Here is a 22331-nt window from a genome sequence, read left to right on the forward strand (position 1 = left end):
GTGAATCTGGTTTCCTCATTGACTTTGCTTGTCAGAAGGTCGCAAATCACATGACCGCAGGACATTGCAACCATCACAAATGCTCATCAGTTGTCAAGCATATACTTGTAAAGTATTTTTCACCTTTTGCTGTGGATTGATATTCTTGTAAGTGGAAACATAAGTACAGGGAGTCCCATACTTATGGGTTGCTAAAAATGGCAACAATTTTATGGCATGTAATCAACTAAGAACTTAAGGATTTCTAAGTTTAAATGAGGGCAAAGCTGGTAATGAAAACCACTGTACATAACTATTTTTGCATGACAATCTAATAGGACTTCTGGAGGGAGAGGGGAATAGCTTCAACCATAAACATTATATGTAGATTCTCTTATGTAGCGAAAAAAATAATGAATGATAGTATGATATTGTTATGTTCATATCCCATCTTCCATTTGGAAGCACAAGGTGACATTGATAGTACTCTGTTCTCCAGTTTTCACCCACAGTGACAACCCTGTTCATTGGTTTAAGAGAGAATGATTGGCCCAAGGCCACTTGATCTTACATGCACAGTCCAATTCCCTAAATACTAAAACATGCCATCTCTTAGTTTTTCCTGGCACCATGTTGGCATTTTGCTTATGGATTTGAAAGTTGTATCTCTGTGTCTATACAGTATATTGTTTAGTCTTATAAACGATAAGGCAAAGTATTGTGATCAGGACAACAGGAGAGTTATCCTTTATAGTCTGAATATGCTAAAGTCAATTTTGAAGGATATTTTAATATTAAATATGTGAATATAGGCTGATAGCAATTTTTCAGTGTCTTGTATACAGTATGTCTTAAAGCAATTGATAGAAAATGCTTGTAACTACTGTATTTTACAATCCATCTCTGTTGCAGAGAATATTACATAACGATGGTCAAGTGGGTGAGCAACACTAAGACAGTGGTGCGGTGGCTAAACAGGCCTCAAAATCTATCCATCCTTACAGTGTGTGAAACAACCACTGGTGCCTGTAGTATGGTATGAAACTTCTTGTTCATTTTTAGGCATACATTTTAATAATGGCTCTTATGCATGTAGGACAAGCTTTAGAGGTTTATTTTGACTTCAGCTCATTAGCATACATCTTGTGTTAAGTATATAGTACCTCGCTGTAGATCTAGTGTGCTTACAGACAAAGAAAACCTGCTATGAACATAAATTTCAGATGGTACCTTTGTTCTTCATTCCAACTCCATGGGCTAGAAAATCAGGTAGGGAGAACAGCTGGGTATCCACAAAACTATTCTGGACTCCAAAAAAATTATCTTTATTTGACAAAGCTAAACAGAGTGAGGAAACAGATTGAATTCTCAGTAGGATATTTGGCAGCACTTATCCAGGAGATGAAGCAGCAATTACTGGTGTTATAACAATAGATAATTTTGAATTCTCATAATACTGTCAACGGCAAGGTGCTTTTTTTGAAAAGAGTTAATAGCAAACTAGTAATTTATGTCTAAGCAAATTGTTTAATCTGCCTTTGTTGATCAGAAAATAATAGAGATGATCTGCCAGACTCTAAACACTGGCCAAGTAAGATTTGTGAGCTCTTACATTAGCTTGTAGAAAATCAGGCAAAATGATCAGTTTAATTTGTAATTGAAAAAAATGACCCTGATGATTTGAATCAATATGATTGTATTCTTTTCACTGTATTAGCTAGAAAGAAGTTTTACTGTGATATTTGAGAGTGTATTTTCTTCTCTTCCTTTCTTTTTAATTTCATTCTTTTTTGTTTTTTTCCTAGTTTTACTATTTTTAATTCTTTTTTTATACACCCTGTTTTGAATAATTATATTTCATTTTTTTGGGTTTTGTTTCTAAAAACAGGATGCTGTTTAAATGAGGCTCAGTTTGGTGTAGTGGCTAAGGTACCACCAGTGGTGTATTAACCATAAAGCTGACTTAACACATGCATAGGGCACCAGGCCCAAAGGGGACACCACAAAGTTGAGAATGAAAGAAAAAAAAATGAAGATTTGTATGTACAAAGGAGGGAGGGAACCAAGATTTGTTAGTGCCTACGGCACCAGTGAGCTTTAATCCGCCACTGGACACCATGCTAGAAACCAAAAGACTGTGAGTTCTAGTCCAAACTTAGGCACAAAGCCAACTGTGATCTTGGGCCATTAATTCTCTCTCAGCCCAGGAAGAAGACAATGAAAAATCATTTTAAAAAAAATCTTGCCAAGAAAACTCCAGAGATGTGTTTAGGAAATCACAAGGTATCAACATTGATTCAAAGCGACCAAACCCACGCTCCTGCCCCATTTAAAGAAATAAAAACTATAATTAAAATATTGATCCATATATTTCCTGTATTATAAACATTGTAGCAATTTAAAGTATTTGTTAAAATACTTTTATCCTCCTGGAGATTTTTCTAAGCATATTTGTATGTATACACATGCACAAATACAGAGATACATATTAATAACAAAGCATTTTATCCTCATTAAAATACATAAAAAGTTGTGATACTCATATAATTTCACATTACATTGAATATATAATATATATTTGAATTACATTACAAAAGTACTGTAAATGGATGTTTCTTGATAATTGGGTGTTTTATTTTCATTATACCAAGATCACATATCCAAATATATAGATACACATTGAATACTATACTGCACTGTATTTTTTTTTTACCAATAAAGGAGAATATTCATAGCTCAGGGTTGAAATGAGGGGTCTTTGGTGCCCTCTGGGCTTGCTTGTTTTCTTGCAGACATTTCATTATTCTAACTAGGTAACATCATCAGTGCTAGTAAGGAGTGCTCTTTACTGTCAGTTTATATTCTGGTGACTTGCCTATCTGTGAGGGTAGGGTGGAATTAAATAATTTTTGTCATGTCTTTTGATTGCCAGTTGATGTTCATGGATGCGTTTTGCCAGTGTTCTGTCTGTCTGTCCTACACAATGGTTGTTTCAGTTCTTACATTGTATGTTGTAGGTGACTCCTGTTTTTTTCTTCTGGGATTGCTGGGTCTTTTGGTTTGCTGAGGATGTTTTGAAGGACTTTAGCTGGCTAGTGTGCTATGTGGATTCCATGTGATTGTAGTAATCTATTTGTAGTTTCTGAGTTATTCTTGACTTATGATAATGTAATTCTTTTTAGGGTTTGTGTTGGTTGTGTTGTATTGGGTTGAGTGGTCAGGACAACTTTTGATAAAGTTGTGTGGGTATCCATGTTGTTGGAATATGTTGTATAGATGTTCTATTTCCTTTTCTGCTGTTTTGGGGTGCTGCAGTGTGCTTGGGCTTATTTAAACAAAGTCCTTATGCAATGTCTCTTGTCGGAGGTTCGGTTGTTGCTTTGGTAGTGGAGAACCTGCTTAGTTTGGGTGGGTTTTTTATAGATTTGCAAAAAAAAAATTAAGAGCCTTGTTTTTCCTGACAGCTGTTTAGCATTTTGTTTGTAGAATTCATACATTAATAAATTCTTTAATTTAAAAAAGTATGATTTTTCTTCATTCTTCTAGTGTCCTTTGTTTAAACTAGAATCTAAGAGGAGCAAAAAATGTTTTAGCAAACTTATGAATTTATAGATGTTCCCCATTAAAATGTTAGCTGTTTTTTTAAATGTTTAAATTAAAAAAGGAAATTATCTTTGAAAGAGATTACTACTTACAGTAGTGTTGAACAACCTACACTTTTGTGTACCTTTTGTGTCAAATAGAGTTTAGCTATATGCAATTTTGCAGCTAATTTACATGCACAATAGTTCATAATTATGCTTTCAGAAATCTTGGAGCTCTCCAATATATGGATTTCTATTTTCAGAGTATCTTTATCTTTGCAAGTCACCAATTCCAATGACACTCCAATAAAAATTAAATTAAAATACTATCTTTAGTTATAACAGCAGCATAACCATCATAACCCTTAGGGGTCTTTCTCTAGTAACAATGCATATTGAATATCCTTCCAAACAGTTCTGTTTTTACTTCCTTTCTAAAAGACAATAGAGAGGATGCCATTCAATTTTTTTGGGAATAGACTGTTTCATAGAGATGAAGTATTTTGCTTTCAAGTCCCCATGCTCTGAATGGGGGGCACTTAACATCCTTAAAATAACATGAATTCAGGGTTTCATTTGGAATTACACAATGCAGGCAGTATTGAAGATACCAAACAATCAAACCATTCAAGCTATTATAGGTAGCCAGGTGTCATGATAACCAGCTCCATACAGTTGGGCAAGATCAAGGAACTAAGAGCTAAAATTCATTCACTCCCTTACTTGTGGTTTGTGTGATGTAAATTCAAACTAAGACAAATCAACTGGCTGACAAACCATACTGAACATGTAGTCCTTAATGGGTCTAAGTCTACATGGAGAGAAGTAAACGGTGGGGTATCACAAAGTTCCATTTTAGGTCTAGTACTCTTCAATATCTTCATAAATGACTTAGATGAGGAAATAAAAGGGGAACTCATCAAATTTGCAGATGATACTAAGCTGGCAGGTATAGCCAACAGTCTAGATGATAGGCTCAAGATTCAACAGACTTGAACATTATACCCTATCTAACAAAATGAATTTCAACATAGAGAAAAGTAAGCCAGAGGAACCAAAAGTATACATACAGATTAGATGAAACCTGGCTTAATAGCAGGTTTAAAAGAGGGATCTTGGATTCTTAGTGGACAATCAATTAAATATGAGCCAGCAGTGTGCGGAAGTAGCAAAAAAGCCAATGCAATCCTAAGTTGCATTAACAAAGGGATAGATCAAGACCACATGAGATACTAGTACCATCCGTGACGTACAGTCACTAGAGGCAAGGGAGGCGGAGCCTCACTACTCTCCTCAGGAAAAGAAAAGAAATTTAAATATTTTTTTTAAATAATTAAAGCCAAGATAGTTGCTAGATTCCAGGTCACAGTGGCTTGGTGTCTGCTTAGTGTTAACCAAAGCAGGAGGCGAGAGAACTCGGGGCCTCCTTTCCATAAGGAATTTTTCGCCTTCTAAAAGTTAAGAAAGAGTTAAAAGGCAAAAAAGTTCAGATGGAAAAGAGGCACTAATTCTCCCGCTTCCTGATCTGGAAGCAGCGAATCATGTCTTCTTGAGCACGCTTACGTTGGGTGGGTTATTTTGGAGGGCGCGCTTCAGAGGAGAGAGGAGTGGGGGAGAAGGAGGAGGCTTGCTCTTCACCCCTCCCCAACCTTCCCAGGGTCCAGATTCCCTTCGCTGCAAGCCTTGCTGTCTCTTGCATCCCAAAGGTGGGTGGGTGTGGGAGCTTTGGTGGCCCCAATTCTTCTCTGGGGGGCGGGGGGTGTCTCCTGGGGCTGCTGGCTAGATAGACTCCCGAGGAGCGACTCCTTCCCTCCTAGTCCCCCTGTGGGTGGCTGGAAATGTCCGCGCATTTCAGCCAGCCACAAAACGCTTAGCCGGGGGTTTCCTTACAAGAGCCAGGCGGGAGAAGCCCTCGCTTCTTTCTTGTGCAGACGGGCACTTTGCATCGCGGGAGCTGCCAAGCACCTTTACTGCAGACCTGGGCGCTTGGCGGCTCCCACGATGCAAAGTGCCCCGCCGCCCACCCGCTGACCCGGCTGCGACCACTGCTTCTCCAAACTCCGCCGCTGGAAGTCTCGGATCGCCTCTGGGGGAAGGCTGAGTGAGAAGCAGAGCGAAGCTTCTCCGTGGCCTCCCGGCGCTGCGCAGAGGCCGCCGGCCACTGGCACGCGCTCCTGCAAGAGCCTCTGCGCAGTGCCGGGAGGCCACGGAGAAGCTTCGCTCCGCTTCTCACTCAGCTTTCCCCCAGAGGCGATCCGAGACTTCCAGTGGCGGAGCTTGGAGAAGCAGCAGCTGCAGGCCGGGTCAGCGGGTGGGTGGCAGCATCGGGGGTGGCGGGGCACTTTGCATTCCCCCCCCCACCTCTGAGGCCGAACGCTGCTCTGCTTCGCAAAAGAATGTTCAGCTGAGCCTCACCAGGCATAAACCTCACCACACGTCACTGATCCATGAAGCCTTGGTAAGACCACACTGGAATACTGCATCCAGTTTTGGTCATCACTCTTAAAAAGTTGTTGAGACTCTAGAAAGAGTGCAGAGAAGAGCAAAAAACAATCATTGGGTGACTGGAGGTTACAATATATGAAGAATAGTTGCAGAGATTGGGTATATCTAGTTTAATTAAAAGAAGGAGTAGTCTTGACATGACAACAGTATTCCAATATTTGAGGGGCTGTCACAGAGAGGACAATCCATTTTCCAAAGCACCCAAAAGCCAGACAAGGAACAACGGATGGAAGCTGATAAAGGAGAAATTCAACCTAGAAATAAGGAAAAAAATTCTGACAGTGCGAACAATCAACCAATGGACAGCTTGCCCTCAGAAGTTGTATATGCTTTATCACTGGAGGCTTTCAAAAAGAGACTGGACATCAACTTGTCAGAAATGGTATAGGGTCTCCTGCTTGAGCAGGGATTGGACTAGATGACCTACAAGGTCCCTTCCAACTCGGTTATTCTACTAAAATTCTGTTAAATTTCTCATTCTCTTTGAATGATTGAAATGTTTCATCCTAGATTTCTATCCACTTGATCTAAGTTGTCAGTTCTGTCAGCCAACTCTTGCAATTGTTTCTTTCTGATCTGTCTTCCACTCCTTTCACAGCTTCCCCATAATTTATCATATATGGCCATTACTGACATTTCTTGAACTGTTCCATATAACCGAAGAGCACTCAGATTGGAAAAGATTGTGGCAGCTAATAAAAATTGATCAATGTATCAATTTTAAGATTCAAAATGCAACCTATTAGGCATATAATTCTCCAATAAATAACTACTTGATATTTATGCATACCTAACTATATTTTGTGTTGTTTTTAGAAGTATGAATTTACATCTGAAGTCTGGCTTTCTAAGCAGGTATAGTATTATTAATTATTTGGAACAAAGTACAGATATTGATTATTTCTTAAAAGCTTGGCAGTAATTTCAGCAGAATATAAAAATAAATGACTTGTACCTCACAATAATTGCTGTATTTTTCTGATGGCATCATAGCATAAAATTCTAGTAAAAGTCTTTGATTGCTTGCAGTTTTATACTGCCCAGCTTATTCTGATTCCTGGCAGTTTATATTGTATATTAAACTATATACATTGACATAGTTAATACAGATGGTTATCCAATCAGCCAGGCAAAAGGGAGCATAGAATTTCACAGGATAAAACTTACATATAGAAAGTCTGCCTTTTGACCCATGACCCCATAGATTGCCAAAGGGAAGAGAAAGAAAGCTTTTTCCTTCAGAATAATGCATAAGTCTGTTGTTAGGCAAATGCCAAATCCAGCATCTAATAAAAATGAATTTCAATGCATTAAACAAGAAACCATCTCACTATTTGCGTACATCATGATGATGCAAAATAGCCTTTCATGAGCTTCTCATTTTTAAAATAAAGCCAATTTTTTATAAAATGTAAATACATAGTAAATGACATTATAAAATATAAACTTTTGCACATCTTTGTGTTATGCGCCACTTATGCCCATTCCCTTGGCAGACTCTGCTAATAGTGATTTATGCCCTAGTCACCTTCATACATGTGCAGAATGCTGTAGCACAGGCATTTATGTGTGTTCCTAGAACATTGCATGTTACATCTCTGTTCTGCAAGCTACATTGGTTGCCAGTTTGCTTCCAGGTCCAATTCAAGGTGCTGGCTCTAATCTTTAAAACTCTTTATACTATGGTACTGCCTGATAATACAAAGCAATACAAATTGAGAGGATTAAATACAAAACTATAAACCAAGACAATGGACAGTCTGGGCATAGGGGTCTTCTCTGCTGTGACAGTCATCTCTCTACTGCCAAGCAGTAGAGCCAAATTTTCAGACTCCTCCAGTGGCCAGGAGTATGGGGGAAGATCTCACCTCTAATGGGAGAATATTACAGAGAGCAGGGGCTGCAGAAGAAGAAAAGGCTCTTCTCATAACCTAACCAGCCAAAATTCTTTGGCCGATGGGATCCTAAGGAAGCCTCTTCCACAGGAACTATTATGGCAGGCTACACACATATCAGAGTTGGGTTGCCGCCCGTTCGGCCCGGTTCAGCCAAACCTAAGGTGACCAGATTTTCAGATTGGTAAAGAGGGACACCTTTGACTGGGGGGGGGGGGTGTTTGATTAAAAATTTTATACAGAGCAACAAAAATTTTCATATAATGCAAAAATAGTATTGTAATATTCTTTTTATTTCAACATAACTACAATTTACAAATATAAATTGTAACTGTTGCCAAACATCAAAATTTTGATCACGTGACCATGAGGATGCTGCAATGGTCGCTAAGTGTGAAAATGGTCACTAAGTGAGAAAAATAGTCATCAGTCACTTTTTTCAATGCCATTGTAACTTTGGTCACTAAGCCCATTATACCACCTTTCTTGCCACAGTTCTTAAGTGAATTGCAGCTGATAAGTTAGTAACATAAGTGAATCTAGTTTCCCCATTTGACTTTGTCAAAAGGTGATTATATGACCCCAGGACACTGAAACCATCATAAATACGAATCTGTTGCCAAACATCAAAATTTTGGTGGCGTGACTATGAGGATGCTGCAACGGTCGCTAAGTGTGAAAATGGTTGCTAAGTGTGAAAAATGGTCATTAGTCACTTTTTTCAATGCCATTGTAACTTTGGTCACTAAGCCCATTATACCACCTTTCTTGCCACAGTTCTTAAGTGAATAACTGCAGCTGATAAGTTAGTAGCATATGTGAATCTGGTTTCCCCATTTGACTTTGTCAAAAGGTGATTATATGACCCCAGGACACTGAAACCATCATAAATACGAATCTGTTGCCAAACATCAAATTTTTGATGTCATGACCATGAGGATGCTGCAATGGTCGCTAAGTGTGAAAATGGTCATCAGTCACTTTTTTCAATGCCATTGTAACTTTGGTCACTAAGCCCATTATACCACCTTTCTTGCCACAGTTCTTAAGTGAATAACTGCAGCTGATAAGTTAGTAGCATATGTGAATCTGGTTTCCCCATTTGACTTTGTCAAAAGGTGATTATATGACCCCAGGACACTGAAACCATCATAAATACGAATCTGTTGCCAAACATCAAATTTTTGATGTCATGACCATGAGGATGCTGCAATGGTCGCTAAGTGTGAAAATGGTCATCAGTCACTTTTTTCAATGCCATTGTAACTTTGGTCACTATACCACCTTTCTTGCCACAGTTCTTAAGTGAATAACTGCAGCTGGTATTTTGTATTTTGGATAGAATCTTTTTTTAAATAGTCTAAGACAATTTAAAAAAAGAATCCACACAGAATAAATTGAAGTAAAACATTTCAAAGTATTGTGCATAGAATTTTAAAAAATGGTTTCACTTCAATTTATTTTGGATAGAATCTTTTTTAAAACAGTCTAAGACAATTAAAAAGAATCTACAAAGAATAAAAATATTTTAAAAAATCCTATGCACAATAAATAAAATATTATTTTAAAATACAATAAAAAAATAAAAGAAAAAAACCCAGCTCACTTACCAGCAGGCACAAGTGAGCACTCCAAGTCAATCCAGAATGATGTAGATGTTAATACAAAGAATTGAACAACTTAAAATGGTGAAATTAGTCAGGGAAATATTTTTCAAAGAAACTTTGCCACCATTTTTCCCACACGAGCCGACCTCCAACCTCCGTGCCCCTCCCCTCTGGAAAATTGAGGAAGTAACACTCGCGGCTTCTCTAGCCAAGTATTTCCTGGAGCTCTATGGTACTTGGTCATTTTTTCTTATAAAATGAGGTAAAAGGGGCGCCGGGGGTCCGTTTTCTTGCTTTAACATTTTAATATCTTCAATGAAAGTACTGAGACAGAGAGAGAGGTTAGGACAGAGTGTCTTTTGTCTTGCCCCGGTTAGGATTTCTTAAGCAAATCCATTGGGCTTTCAACATGAAGCCAGAAAATCGGGACTTTTTTAAAACGCCCCGGGACACGGGACAAATTGTTATAAAGCATGACTGTCCCGCTGAAATCCCGTCTGGTCACCTTAGCCAAACCAGTAGTGGAATTCAGGCCTGGGTTGCAGAAGCGACTCAGGCCTACCACGCCCCCGAACCGGTTCCCTCACTGCTGTTGGGTGCCACCATTTTGGTTTTTTTTTAGTTACTGCGCATGCACAGTTCACTGTAAATTGTTCTGTGCATGTACGAAGAACAATTTACATTGAACAATGTGCCCGCAGCATGTGTCTGGCATGCGCTCGGGTTGTGAACTGGTAGTAAGACTGGCAGCAACCCACCCCTCACACACATATACATACATACAAGTGTGAAGTGATTATCATGGACTATATTTGTATTTTCAGATATCCACAATCCATAAGAAAATACAGACATAGCCAATGATTCATACTAGTAACTTACTAGAAGACAGAAATTTCATGTAAGTTTCCTACAGTGTTAATGGTAATTATATTTCACTGTAAAAAGCTGTCCTGGATTCCAGGAGGTTAGCCCTCTTTAAGTGATTGTCTGGAGGTCAGGAGAACTGTACTTGCATTTCCTTCAAGGTGAAGAGGTCTCTCAGAATCTTTCCAGAGCCAGCTTGCATAGAAAGCTTTCTTGTGTTCCTGTGAAGGCAAGTTCAGTTTCCCTTTGGACCTCTGTCAAAATGCATGGAGGTCAGGAAATCAAGGTGAGACTTGCCTATGAACTCTATTCTCCGTTTACCTTAAGCCATCCATAGATTAACCTAAAGGCACAAAGAAGCATTTACTCTCTTGCAAAGCAGTTTGAAATTGCTATTTGGCGGGGGGGGGGCGCTGGGGGGAAGATTTCTAAGGAATGGAATTGCCTCTTGAATTATTTTTGTGCTTTATTATCTTTACTCTTTATTCATTTAGAAGACATCTGTAGCTACCCACCTTATGCACCATGACCCTGAGTGTCTTAAAAGCCATTGTAAAAACAGTAAAAAACATAAAATCACATTTATACCATAATATATTGTTTATCTTCAATGTGTTCAGTAGTTGAATATGCCATGCATAAAAATGATAACGTATATGGTAGTTTTTAACAATATTTTTCTCTGGGTTCTTTTTTATAGAATGAAGAGCCAGTTTTTTCTAAAGATGGTAATACATTTTTTATGACAGTTCCAGTTAAACAAGGCGGTCGTGGAGAATTCCACCATATTGCTATGTTTAATGTTCAGGTGAGCTTCTTTTACTTAAGTTGTATTCCAGCCACAGAAACTAATTGGACAGCTCTGAACAAATTACTGTCTCAGCTCAACCTATTTCACAGGGTTGGTGTTGCAGGGAATAACAGGTGTTTTTTTTTTAAATGTGCTTAGATATAAGTGCATACAAAATAAAAATGCAATAGACAACACATGAGTAAGTATTCCTTTTTTGCATTGGGTGATCAGAGGTCCTTGAATGTTTAGCTTTCCTATAGAATATTATACTTGTCTAAAGGGAAATGTTTGGTTCAATGAGTGACATTACTAAAATTATTGCACAAAAAACCTCTCGCTCATTTGACTGATATTAAATGTCAGACACCAAGAAAGTTAGCATCCTACTATAATCTAAAATGCTAAGTTACAGGAGTTTTTAAAACTGACCACTGCTATTTTTAAAGGAATATTATTCAAAAAAAACCCTCTCCCAATTGTTTTTGTGGAATTCCTTGAATGAATCACTAGCTGTGTGACAAACCAGTGTGTTATAGTGCTCCAGATGAAGTTGGAGACACTAACACAAATTGTAGACTCTCTGTCTCTGTCTCTCTGTCACACATTCACACATTCACACACACACACACACACACACACACAACACAACACACACAACACACACACACACACACATACAGGATGGTCTATGACAGAATATATCTTGCTGGAGATCTCGAGTTCTAATTGGATGAGATTAGTTCCAAATTGCCCTGCTTTCCGGAATGAAGATGTACCATAAATAAACTAGCCCCTCCATATCCCTAATACTGTTCTCAATTTTGCAAAGAAAATTAAGAAATAAATCTCTCCTACGATGAGGAACATGCATTAAAAGATTTTCTGTCCAAAACATTAGATCCAATGAGCTTTTGATGATACAATTCTAGGCACACAGTTTTAAATTCAGTCTGAGCCAAAGACAGACAAGAGTTAGTTTTAACCCTGTACTCAAGTTCTGTTTGATTCTTTTTAAAGTCAGTGAAAATATTCAATTTAATATTGATATCAATGGATATTAATACAGATATGGAAGCTAAATACAGATGTTGTTTTCATTAACAGAATATGCTATTGCACATTTACAGATTATTTGTGAATTATTTCTTGCTGCTGATCATTATTTCTTCTTTCTCCTATTTTCCTGCAAGTAGTGTATTTACCCTATTAAACTAAAATATCATTCATGCTAATAGAAGAAGATATTTGTAGCTCAGGGTTGAGCTGTAAAGTCCGTAGTGCTCTCTGAGTTGTTTTGTTTTGTTTTTGTTTTTTGAACAAGTTTCATTACCCAAGTAGATAACACCTTCAGCTAATGCTATTTATTGTGGGAGTGAAGTATTGAGACATTGCATCTACAGTATATACTGTAATTTTCATTATCAGAAGACCAAGATAGAGTTCCTTGCTCAAGGAAATCTTTATAGCTCAACTATATAAACATTAAGGGAAGAGGACCTAACAAAATGTAATATTTGCTTCCTTGAATCCAATTGAACTATTTAAGAACATTTAGACTGCTTTAGGATATATTGCCATTGAGAATTCAAGGAAATTAACAGTGAGATACAAGAATTGTATATCTGCTGAACTGTACTCCCCCCACCCCAAAAAAACAAACAAACATCCATGGTATGCATGGACATCAGTGTTTTTTTTAAATACATGTGTATGCTCAGCAAAACAAAATGCTATAATTTGTAAGGATAGTATCATCATCATCATCATCATCATCCTCATCCTCCTCCTCATCATCATCATCATCAATCACCATCCAAACAGGACTTTCTCACTCATTCTCTTCCTTTCAATCCATTCACTTTTCTTTCATACAGTTGGTTTTTTTAGTTTGATCCTCATTCTGTAATATGTCTCAATTCCCTCAGTGTACTTCAGGAGTACCTAGGTGCAAGGAGAGGTTCAAGGGGTCAAAATAACAGCTGCAATTATACACTTGAAACCCTGACCCCTTTTTTTTACATGCAATTTAGATTGCTGTGTTGAGGGGTTTTTTTTACCAGTGCCAATGCCCCAGATATATTACTTTTGTATTCATCACTCACTTTTGCATTGTGTCTAGTTCCATTCATTCTTGGCCCTATCTCTATTTTACTGCAAACTTAAATAACCCATTGTCACTGCATTCAAATTACCATACATTTTTTTTTATTATTGACATAATCAACTTACATTTTCATACAAAAGAGTATCCAGACGCACCCACTTATGCAAGGCCATTTTGCCTATTTCAACAAATATTCATTCTTCACAATAGCCTGCATACTATGTGCTATCTTTCTACCACCATTTGTCTGGGCATTCATTTTCCCATCTTCAGTTAACATGTTACCAAGATACACAGTCAGCTATTTGCTTATTTTTTTTACTGTTTGTATAAAATTTGTGTTAATTCATTCATTCCATTTTACCTGCCAAATACAAATACCTTGAGCTTTGATTCATGAATTTTCAGATTCATGTTTCTCACTACATCATACAATATGTAACATTTTCTGAAAATCGTTCATGCTCCCAGGAAAAATTGCAGAAATATAAACATATACCTTTCTCAGTCAACAAATCTAAAGCAACATTATGAGAATTCGTATAAATATATCTATAAATACATTTTGACATCACCACCTTGACAACATACTTCTTATCTTACTACCTACTAAATATATTCCATATTTCGCATGCATCTTTCCTCTCTTAATTTTACAAACCCTAAATGTATCTATTTTTTATTTTTCATTTCATTTGTTAATTTGTGTTTTGTTCCATTCATTTCTCTTACTTTCAAGTTGCAACCTGTTATATATCCTGAGTGATACCAAAGGGGCCCATAGAATTTGACCCCTGCTGCCAATCATTGCTTTGATCAATTAAGGAAAATCACGGGAGAAAAAAGGTTAAATTTATTATTTTTTTTGCAGATCAAAAATGAACAATTTAGTATACGACATCTGACATCAGGGAACTGGGAAGTTATAAAAATCTTGGCATATGACGAAAATACCCAAAAGATGTGAGCATTATTTTTCTTTGTCTGTTCAGGTAAAATATCTGTGTTATCAAGATAGATTCAATGCTATTGGTATAGCGATGTTAATTTTGTTTCTTGTGTTATTAAATGCTAATACTAGCCATGAACTATAAGTACAAAGACAAACTGTATTTAATCTCTTGATATAGGAACTTTTCCTGAATATTAAAATAAGGCTAGGCTGTAATAAATTCTGCTTCAAAGTATTCCTTGAAATAAAAAAAAACCTAAACACTGGGTTAGGCAACAAAATTTCCAAGTGGTCTTGTTTTAGAATAGTCAGATCATTAGGATTTAAAAATTAAATACATTTTCACCTTTGGATCTCCCATTTTAAAAATCTGCTTACCTTCGAGAATAATAAGGAATAGTTCTTCCTGTTTTTTCTAGGTTGTAAATGGATGTGCTTCCCAGTAGTGTTAACAGAAAGGATTTCCCAGGAACTCCTGAAAAATATCATTTATTAATAATTATCTTTGTTAAGATTTCAGTGTTGCATAGAAATAAACCTTGTTGAATGTGATGAGATTTATAAAGGGTTTCATTTAAATATGTAGAAGTGTTGAAGCCATTTTCCAATATAACAGATGTTTAATTATGGATGCCTGGTATACGAATGAGCTAAAGCCTCTGTTGTCTTTTAATATCTGTTTTGTCTTTAATACAAGCAAGGTCGGTACTTTGAAAACCTGCATTCTTTTTTCTCGGAACAAGATCAATTGTTCTGCCTGATCATTAGTTAATTTGCTTCTCCCTTTTAATCTTGGAGAATTAAGGCAGACAATCTCTTCTGAACACAAAACAGTAAGACTCCTGATTAAAAACAAGTGTTTTAATCATTAATTAAGCTCCATCTGAATAGAATATAGCATATCAATAGTCCAATTTGTATTTTATTTTTTACAAAGCCAGGTATGCTAATTCTCGAGTTTCCTTCTTAATCACCTGAGGACACTTTCTAGTCAACATGAGTGATCATGATGCTCATGATGATAAAACTGTATTATGGCCCAAAAATGAATTGGATATCTTATCCTGAAAGGGGAAACTAAGTCTAGAATTGCAAAGCTTCTTTGCTAATGAAAAATTAGGAGCAATGTAAAGAAATAAGCCAATCTCAAGATGTTTTGTGGATAGCCCCTTCAATCGATCTTATGGTAAGAATGATCTTGCTCTTCTCCTATATCACTGAAAACCTTAGGTCTGATGTTCTTTATGTTTATTATCTACATCAAATTAGTTCATATTCATCTGGGCTAAAGGTTTTTTTTTTCTCATTTTGCCAGTTATTTTTTAAGTACTGAAAATTCACCAAGAGGAAGGCAATTACATAGGTAAGCAGATCTGGTGCGATGTGATTCCTAAGTGATTGACAGGGCTGTGTCTCTTTGTTTACAAAAATGCTATTAATTTAAATGTCAAAAAAGATCCCGTACATACCTTAGAAATTCTGCATGAATCTGTGGATTTATAAAAGAAGCAAATTTCATAGGAACAATATATATTATGACAGAAAGATAATAACCCCAAGACATTCTTCACAGTGTAATACTAAGCCTAGTTAGCATTTTATATGCATTTCAAAATGCCAAGGAAATTTAAGTAATAAAAATGAAGTTACAGTCAGTGTTGTTCTCTTTCATTATAAGCATGGTGTTCACAAATACTATACATATTTCCACATCCTCCATTTTGCACTGCATTCCTTTGCTAGGGAAAAAAAATGCTGATACGTAGGGATACGTACGTTAGCAATACGGGCGGCGAAATGTTCGCATTTTGCCACCCTTATTGCATCCGCCGAATCGCACCCAGCGGCCTTGTTTAGAATAACCCGCTCCCTCTTGAAAGGGAGGGATGCGGGTGACCCTCTACAGGGTAGAGCTGAGGAATTTGTTCAGTATTTGGCGGATAAAGTCGCTCGGATTCGGACAGAGATGGACTCCAATTGCACGATACCAGCCGAGGTACCGGGGGAGGGTCTTGAGCATGCTTTATGGATTGAGTTTCAACGGGCTTCTCCTGATGAAGTGGACAAGGCCATGGGAGCGGTGAGTGCCTCCACTTGTATACTGGACCCGTGTCCCTCCTGGCTGGTCTCGACCAGCAGGGAGGTGACACGCAGCTGGATCCAGACGATTGTGAACACCTCTCTCCAGGAGGGAATCTTCCCACCACGCCTAAAGGATGCGGTGGTGAGACCCCTCCTGAAGAAATCGTCTCTGGACCCAGCCATTTTGAGCAACTATCATTCAGTCTCCAACCTTCCCTTTGTAGGGAAGGTTGTTGAGAAAGTGGTGGCCTCGCAACTCCGACGGTCCTTGGATGAAGCCGATTATCTAGACTCTTTTCAGTCAGGTTTCAGGCCTGGTTACAGCATGGAAACTGCTTTGGTCGTGCTGATCGATGATCTCTGGCGGGCCAGGGATAGGGGTCACCCCTCTATCCTTGTGTTTCTTGACCTCTCAGCGGCCTTCAATACCATCGACCATGGTATCTTTCTGCGACGGTTGCGAGAGGTGGGGGTGGGAGGAACCGTTTTGCGGTGGTTCTCCTCCTACCTCTCAGACAGGTCGCAGTTGGTGTTGGTCGGAGGGCAGAGATCGACCCCAAAGCCCCTCAAGTATGGGATGCCGCAGGGTTCGGTCCTGTCCCCCCTCCTATTTAACATCTACATGAAGCCACTGGGTGAGATCATACGCTGGCATGGGATTAAGTATCACCAATATGCAGACGATACACAGCTGTATCTGTCTGCCCCGTGCCAACTCAGCGAAGCAGTAGAAGTGATGTGCCAGTGCCTGGAGGCTGTTAGAGTCTGGATGGGAGCAAACAAGTTGGCACTCAATCCAGACAAGACCGAGTGGCTTCTGATGTTCCCTCCCAAAGATTGTCCAACTGTTCCATCTCTCAGGCTGGGGGGCGAAACTATACGCCCCTCAGAGAGGGTTCGCAATTTGGGAGTCCTCCTGGACCCACAGCTGACTCTAGAACACCATCTGTTGGCTGTGGCCAGGGGGACCTTTGCCCAGGTCTGCCTGGTGCACCAATTGCAACCCTACCTGGATCAGGAGGCCCTTCAGACAGTCACTCATGCCCTTGTGCCCTCAAGACTGGATTATTGTAATGCGCTCTACATGGGGCTGCCCTTGAAGAGTGTTCGAAGACTCTAATTAGTCCAGAATGCAGCCGCGCGAGCAATTGTCGGTGCACCAAGGTACACCCACGTTACACCTATCCTCCGCGAGCTGCACTGGCTACCTATTAGTCTCCGAATCCGCTTCAAGGTGCTGGTCGCTACCTATAAAGCCCTACATGGCATCAGACCTGGGTACCTGAGAGACCGCCTCCTGCCGATTACCTCTCTCAGACCAATTAGATCACACAGGTTGGGTCTCCTCCGGATTCCATCTGCCAGCCAATGTCGGCTGGCGACTCCCCGGGGGAGGGCCTTCTCTGTTGCAGCTCCGGCCCTCTGGAACGAGCTCCCTGTTGAGATCCGGACCCTTACTACCCTCCCGGCCTTCCACAAAGCCACCAAGTCCTGGCTGTTCCAGCAGGCTGGGGGGAACTGAGAAGCATCTACCTCCACGGAAATTGTGAATGTTGGTTTTGTTTTTAATATGTTGTCTTTATCTCGTTCCCCCCTTTCCCTTGTCTTTTGTGAGCCGCCCGGAGTCCTCCGGGAGTGGGCGGCATACAAGACAAATAAATAAATAAATAAATAAATAAATAAATAAATAAATAAATAAATAAATAAATAAGAAGTTTGAGAAAAGAAGCAATGTTCAGCATAGGCAGTCCATGTCTCACAACTGCTTGCTTAGTGACTGTTCAAAGTTACAGTGGCACTGAAAAAATGACTTATATCCATTTTTCCTTTTTATCACCATTGTAGCATGACCATGGTCACATAATCACATTCAGATGCTTGGCAACTGATACATATTTATGATGGTTGCACTGTCCCGGGGTCATGGGTTCACCTTTTGTGAACTTCTGACAAGCAGTCAATGGGGATTCACTTAACAACTATGTTACCAACTTAACAACTGCAGGGATTCCCTTAACAACTGTCAAGAGAGGTCATTAAATGTGCCAAAACTCACTTAATAACTGTCTCACTTAGTAACATAAGTTCTGGGCTCAATTGTGGTCGTAAGTTGAGGACTATGTGTAGTGTCTGAAATATTGACAATTAAAACCAAAGATTTGTTTCTTATAATAATATATTTGCACTGCATATTAGCTACAGGTTTTCTTGTGCTTGATCTTTTTTTTCTTCACTTCCTTAGTGTGTCAACAACTGAACTGCTGAATCGTCAATGCCTCTCATGCAATTTTATGAAAGATCGTTGTACATATTTTAATGCAAAGTTTAGTCCTTCAATCAAGTATTTCATTCTACAGTGTAAGGGTAAGCCAGGCTCTCTTTGTACTGTTATTACACTTATTTTTTTAAATGAAATGTTTTTGAACTTCAAAAAAATAAAGCATCTCATTAATAGGCTTTTATATTGATTAATTTGATCATTCCTATGATACAATGGTTTATGAAACAAAGAACCAAGGGAAGAACCAAGGGAACCAAAGGATGGCTAGAAGTAATTGTATAAAAGAAATTGTATTCTTTTATTCACTAGTTATTTAAATTATTTAAAAGGATATTCTTCAATGTGTTCTCTTACTATCAAATTACACACAACCAAAAGTCTGGATAGTTGCAGATCTAGATCACATTTGTCAATCAGTGATATAAATAACACTCTTGTTATCATTAGTAAAATGCCAAGGAAAGTTATGGAGGTTGCCGGAGAATCAACTACATACATGTGGTGGTCTCTCATGAGGAATAAGACACACATGCAAGGTATCTCGGGATGAGAACTCAGAACAGAGTCCGAAACCCCCTTTTATTCTTATTACACTCATTAGCATACAAAGTTATCACTTAGGGCCAGAGCTGGCTATGGCCAGTTACTTTTATGAGTCGTTCATCCTGTTTTCCACATCCCATGCGCTTTCATTGTTTCGTGTGCACTATGGCACATCCTGTGGGAGCAGGTCTCTGCAATTATTCCCACACATACACAGATGTTTGATTAATTGTTTGTTTGTTTGTTTGTTTGTTTGTTTTACATACATACATACATACATACATACATACATACATACATACATACATACAGCTACAGTCATTTCACAGTCCAGTTGTAAAGGGAAACATTTATAAAGGCATCCTGTATTATGAACATTGCAGATTGCAATACCAGAAGAGGAGGAAGAGGAGGAGAAAGAATACAAGTGTTTAAGTGGAAGCAAGAATGTTTTAATTTGAATCCCTGCATTGAGCAGGGAAGGGACAGGTTTGACATCCTGAAAGGTCCCTTCCATATCTATTATTCTATGAAATCAGGTGCCCTCTGCACCGGGGCACTCTTATCTGTACATTGAATCAAAGCTACATGATGTTTGGATATGTTTCTTCTGAGATTTCCACTCAGTTTTCTAATGGCCTCCAAATGACTTTGCAAAGTCTGAATGCTCCCTGTTCTCTCTTTGATTTAATAGTAGCTGCAGGTACTCTGTGCTTTATATAATCAGGCTATTAATCGCTCTATGTGTCAATTTCTCAGCTGTAAAATTGAAATGATGAAGATAATAACAATCACACATTTATTATTTCCCAGAAGACTATGCTATTGCCTTGGCATTAATGGGACCCTTCATATGCTAAGTATTAAAGCATATGCTGCAGTAGTTTTGAAAACTGTGACTTAGAATAATTTTTGTTTTGCTTTAGTTTTTCTTAAATTGAGAAATCCACAGCTAGTTTGTTTTATTTACTTCCTCTGTGTGCCCGTCCTTTGGTGTTTTACAGGTCCTGGTGTTCCGATTGTCAGCCTGCACAGCACAGTTAATCCTGAAAGTAAGTTATACCAGTTCATTGGGGATTTTCTTGTGGGTTTTCTCTCTTTCAATTGAGACATTCAGGAAATTAATTTCTAAATCTCATCTTAATTACAACCTAGGAATAAACATGCACATAAGCAATAAGGACAGAGTGAAATTAATACAGTAGCTATAATTTATCAGGGATTTTTCAGACTGATCTTCCATTATTACATACTCTTTATTCCCCATTAATGCTTACAATAATTAGGTGGCACAGTGGTACAATCTCTTTAAATAACTATGCAAATTGAGTTCCTATTACAGTACTTCTAATATATGCTTTAAAATACTTTAAAGCTTAATACAATTAGTCTGGATTAAGGAATTGTTCCTGGGTGCCTGTTATCTAATTGATCCTTTTTTAATGATACAAATATTATGTGTGCTTAAATCTTTCTGTTTAAGCAACTCAACACAATCATGTGCACACATACAAATAAAACACATATGCAGTATAGTATACACAAATACATATAGGTTTTCTATATAAGTAACTTTTCTATATTAGTATTTTTTTCAAAATATCTCCTCTTAGGAAAAATGCTGTGATCTTAACTTCATTTTGACTAGTATTACCCTAGTGTGTCCAAAAATAAAATGTTGCTGACTTTGTTTTTATACTTGGAACATACTTTTCTCTAATAAATAACTTCCATTGTACCTGATTCCTTTATGTAAAAACCAAATTGCATATGTGGGGAAATAAATATATATACATTATTTGGGTGCAGTATGGAGTAAAACATATGTTCTGCTGAGTTCACCTTTAAGATAATATATACAAAGCTGAGAGACGCGGGGCTGACGTCGCTACAGCACAACATGCAATCTTGGAGCTCCAGGATTGCTGTTGATATCTCTGTTGCTGGATGGTCCTTTTGGACCCAAACCATCCTGTAGAGACAGTGATAGAGAAAAGCATGTCCTGCTGATCTCAGGGACATCGCAAAGTCCCTGATCGATCTAGGAAAAAGCTCTTTTTGCTGGCCACAAGAGAAGCAGCCATTTTAAGATGCATAAGGTTGAGACATATCCCTGAATGGAAGCTGAGCAGGAGAGAGAGTGTGTTGAAATAGGTGAAATAAATTTTACTATTAGAGAAGAGAATACCCAAAAGACTTAGAGTAAAGTTAAAATTGAAGACAGAAGCGAGTAAGCGGTGGATTAGCCTGATTAAAACTATTGTGTTATCTTTTTTCTTTAATTTTGTTTCCTTTTTATGGATGAATTTTTTTACAAATACCTCTTACTTTTTAAATTGGACTGGTCTCTTTTCCCCTTCTTCTATTTTTTCTCATTTTTTGTATTTGTGGATTAAGGATTCCTTTCTTATCTTTTTAATCATATTTTTTTAACTCAAAGAAAGTTTAAAGAGAGAGCTAAAAGCACAGGAAAAAGAAGTAACACTGCCATCTAGAGGCTGGAGGCCTGGTTACATCTGCTAATTTCAAGGCCATTGGCTTTGCTTACCAAAAGGGATAGAGAGAAAATCATGTCTTGTTTATACAAGTGCTCTTCTGAAGTAAAGAGAAAGCCCTGACTTGAAAGAGTACACTGAATTTATTTGAAATCTAGCAAAAACTCTTGGATGTCCTAGTGGCAGGAAAAATGGCGCAATATGAAGAAGAAAAGGAAATAACTTTGCAAAGAATTATGCTAGAAATTCAAAAGTCCTAATAAGCACAGAAAGAATTGAAAAGAATCTGGGGATTATAGAACAAAGAACAGAAAAAATGGAGGGAACAGTTGAGAATATTGATGAAACAATGAAACTTGAAGAGAGCTCAAAAAATTGCAGAAAAATATGAACAAAGTGATAAGAAAATTGTTGATACTGATAGCAAATCGAGAGTGGAGGGAAATATGTATAGAATACTGAAAGGAGAGGTAGACAAACTGGATCTCTATTTCATGCTTCAAAATATAGATGAAGAAAGGAGAGAAAACCTGGCAGAAACAATGAGAGTATCTTTGGTAAAAGCACCAATGACAATGAAAGGCAAGCTGATGAAAGGAACAGATGGACGGTTTCGACTCTTTATAAAATATGCAATGAATAAC

General features: G+C 38.0%; 1 protein-coding gene across 1 annotated transcript in view; it reads left to right on the forward strand.

Moving 5' to 3' along the window:
* The window catches only part of DPP10 (dipeptidyl peptidase like 10), a 196258-nt gene that overhangs the window by 133911 nt on the left and 40016 nt on the right, over nucleotides 1–22331 (forward strand). Inside the window, 7 exon segments of the mRNA XM_032235619.1 lie at nucleotides 892–1015; nucleotides 6885–6923; nucleotides 11138–11245; nucleotides 14206–14297; nucleotides 15602–15649; nucleotides 18611–18732; nucleotides 20197–20244. Of these exon segments, the coding sequence (XP_032091510.1) occupies nucleotides 892–1015; nucleotides 6885–6923; nucleotides 11138–11245; nucleotides 14206–14297; nucleotides 15602–15649; nucleotides 18611–18732; nucleotides 20197–20244 (581 nt within the window).

The sequence above is a fragment of the Thamnophis elegans genome, chromosome 1 (assembly GCF_009769535.1).
Source record: "Thamnophis elegans isolate rThaEle1 chromosome 1, rThaEle1.pri, whole genome shotgun sequence".
NCBI classification, from domain to species: Eukaryota; Metazoa; Chordata; class Lepidosauria; order Squamata; family Colubridae; genus Thamnophis; species Thamnophis elegans.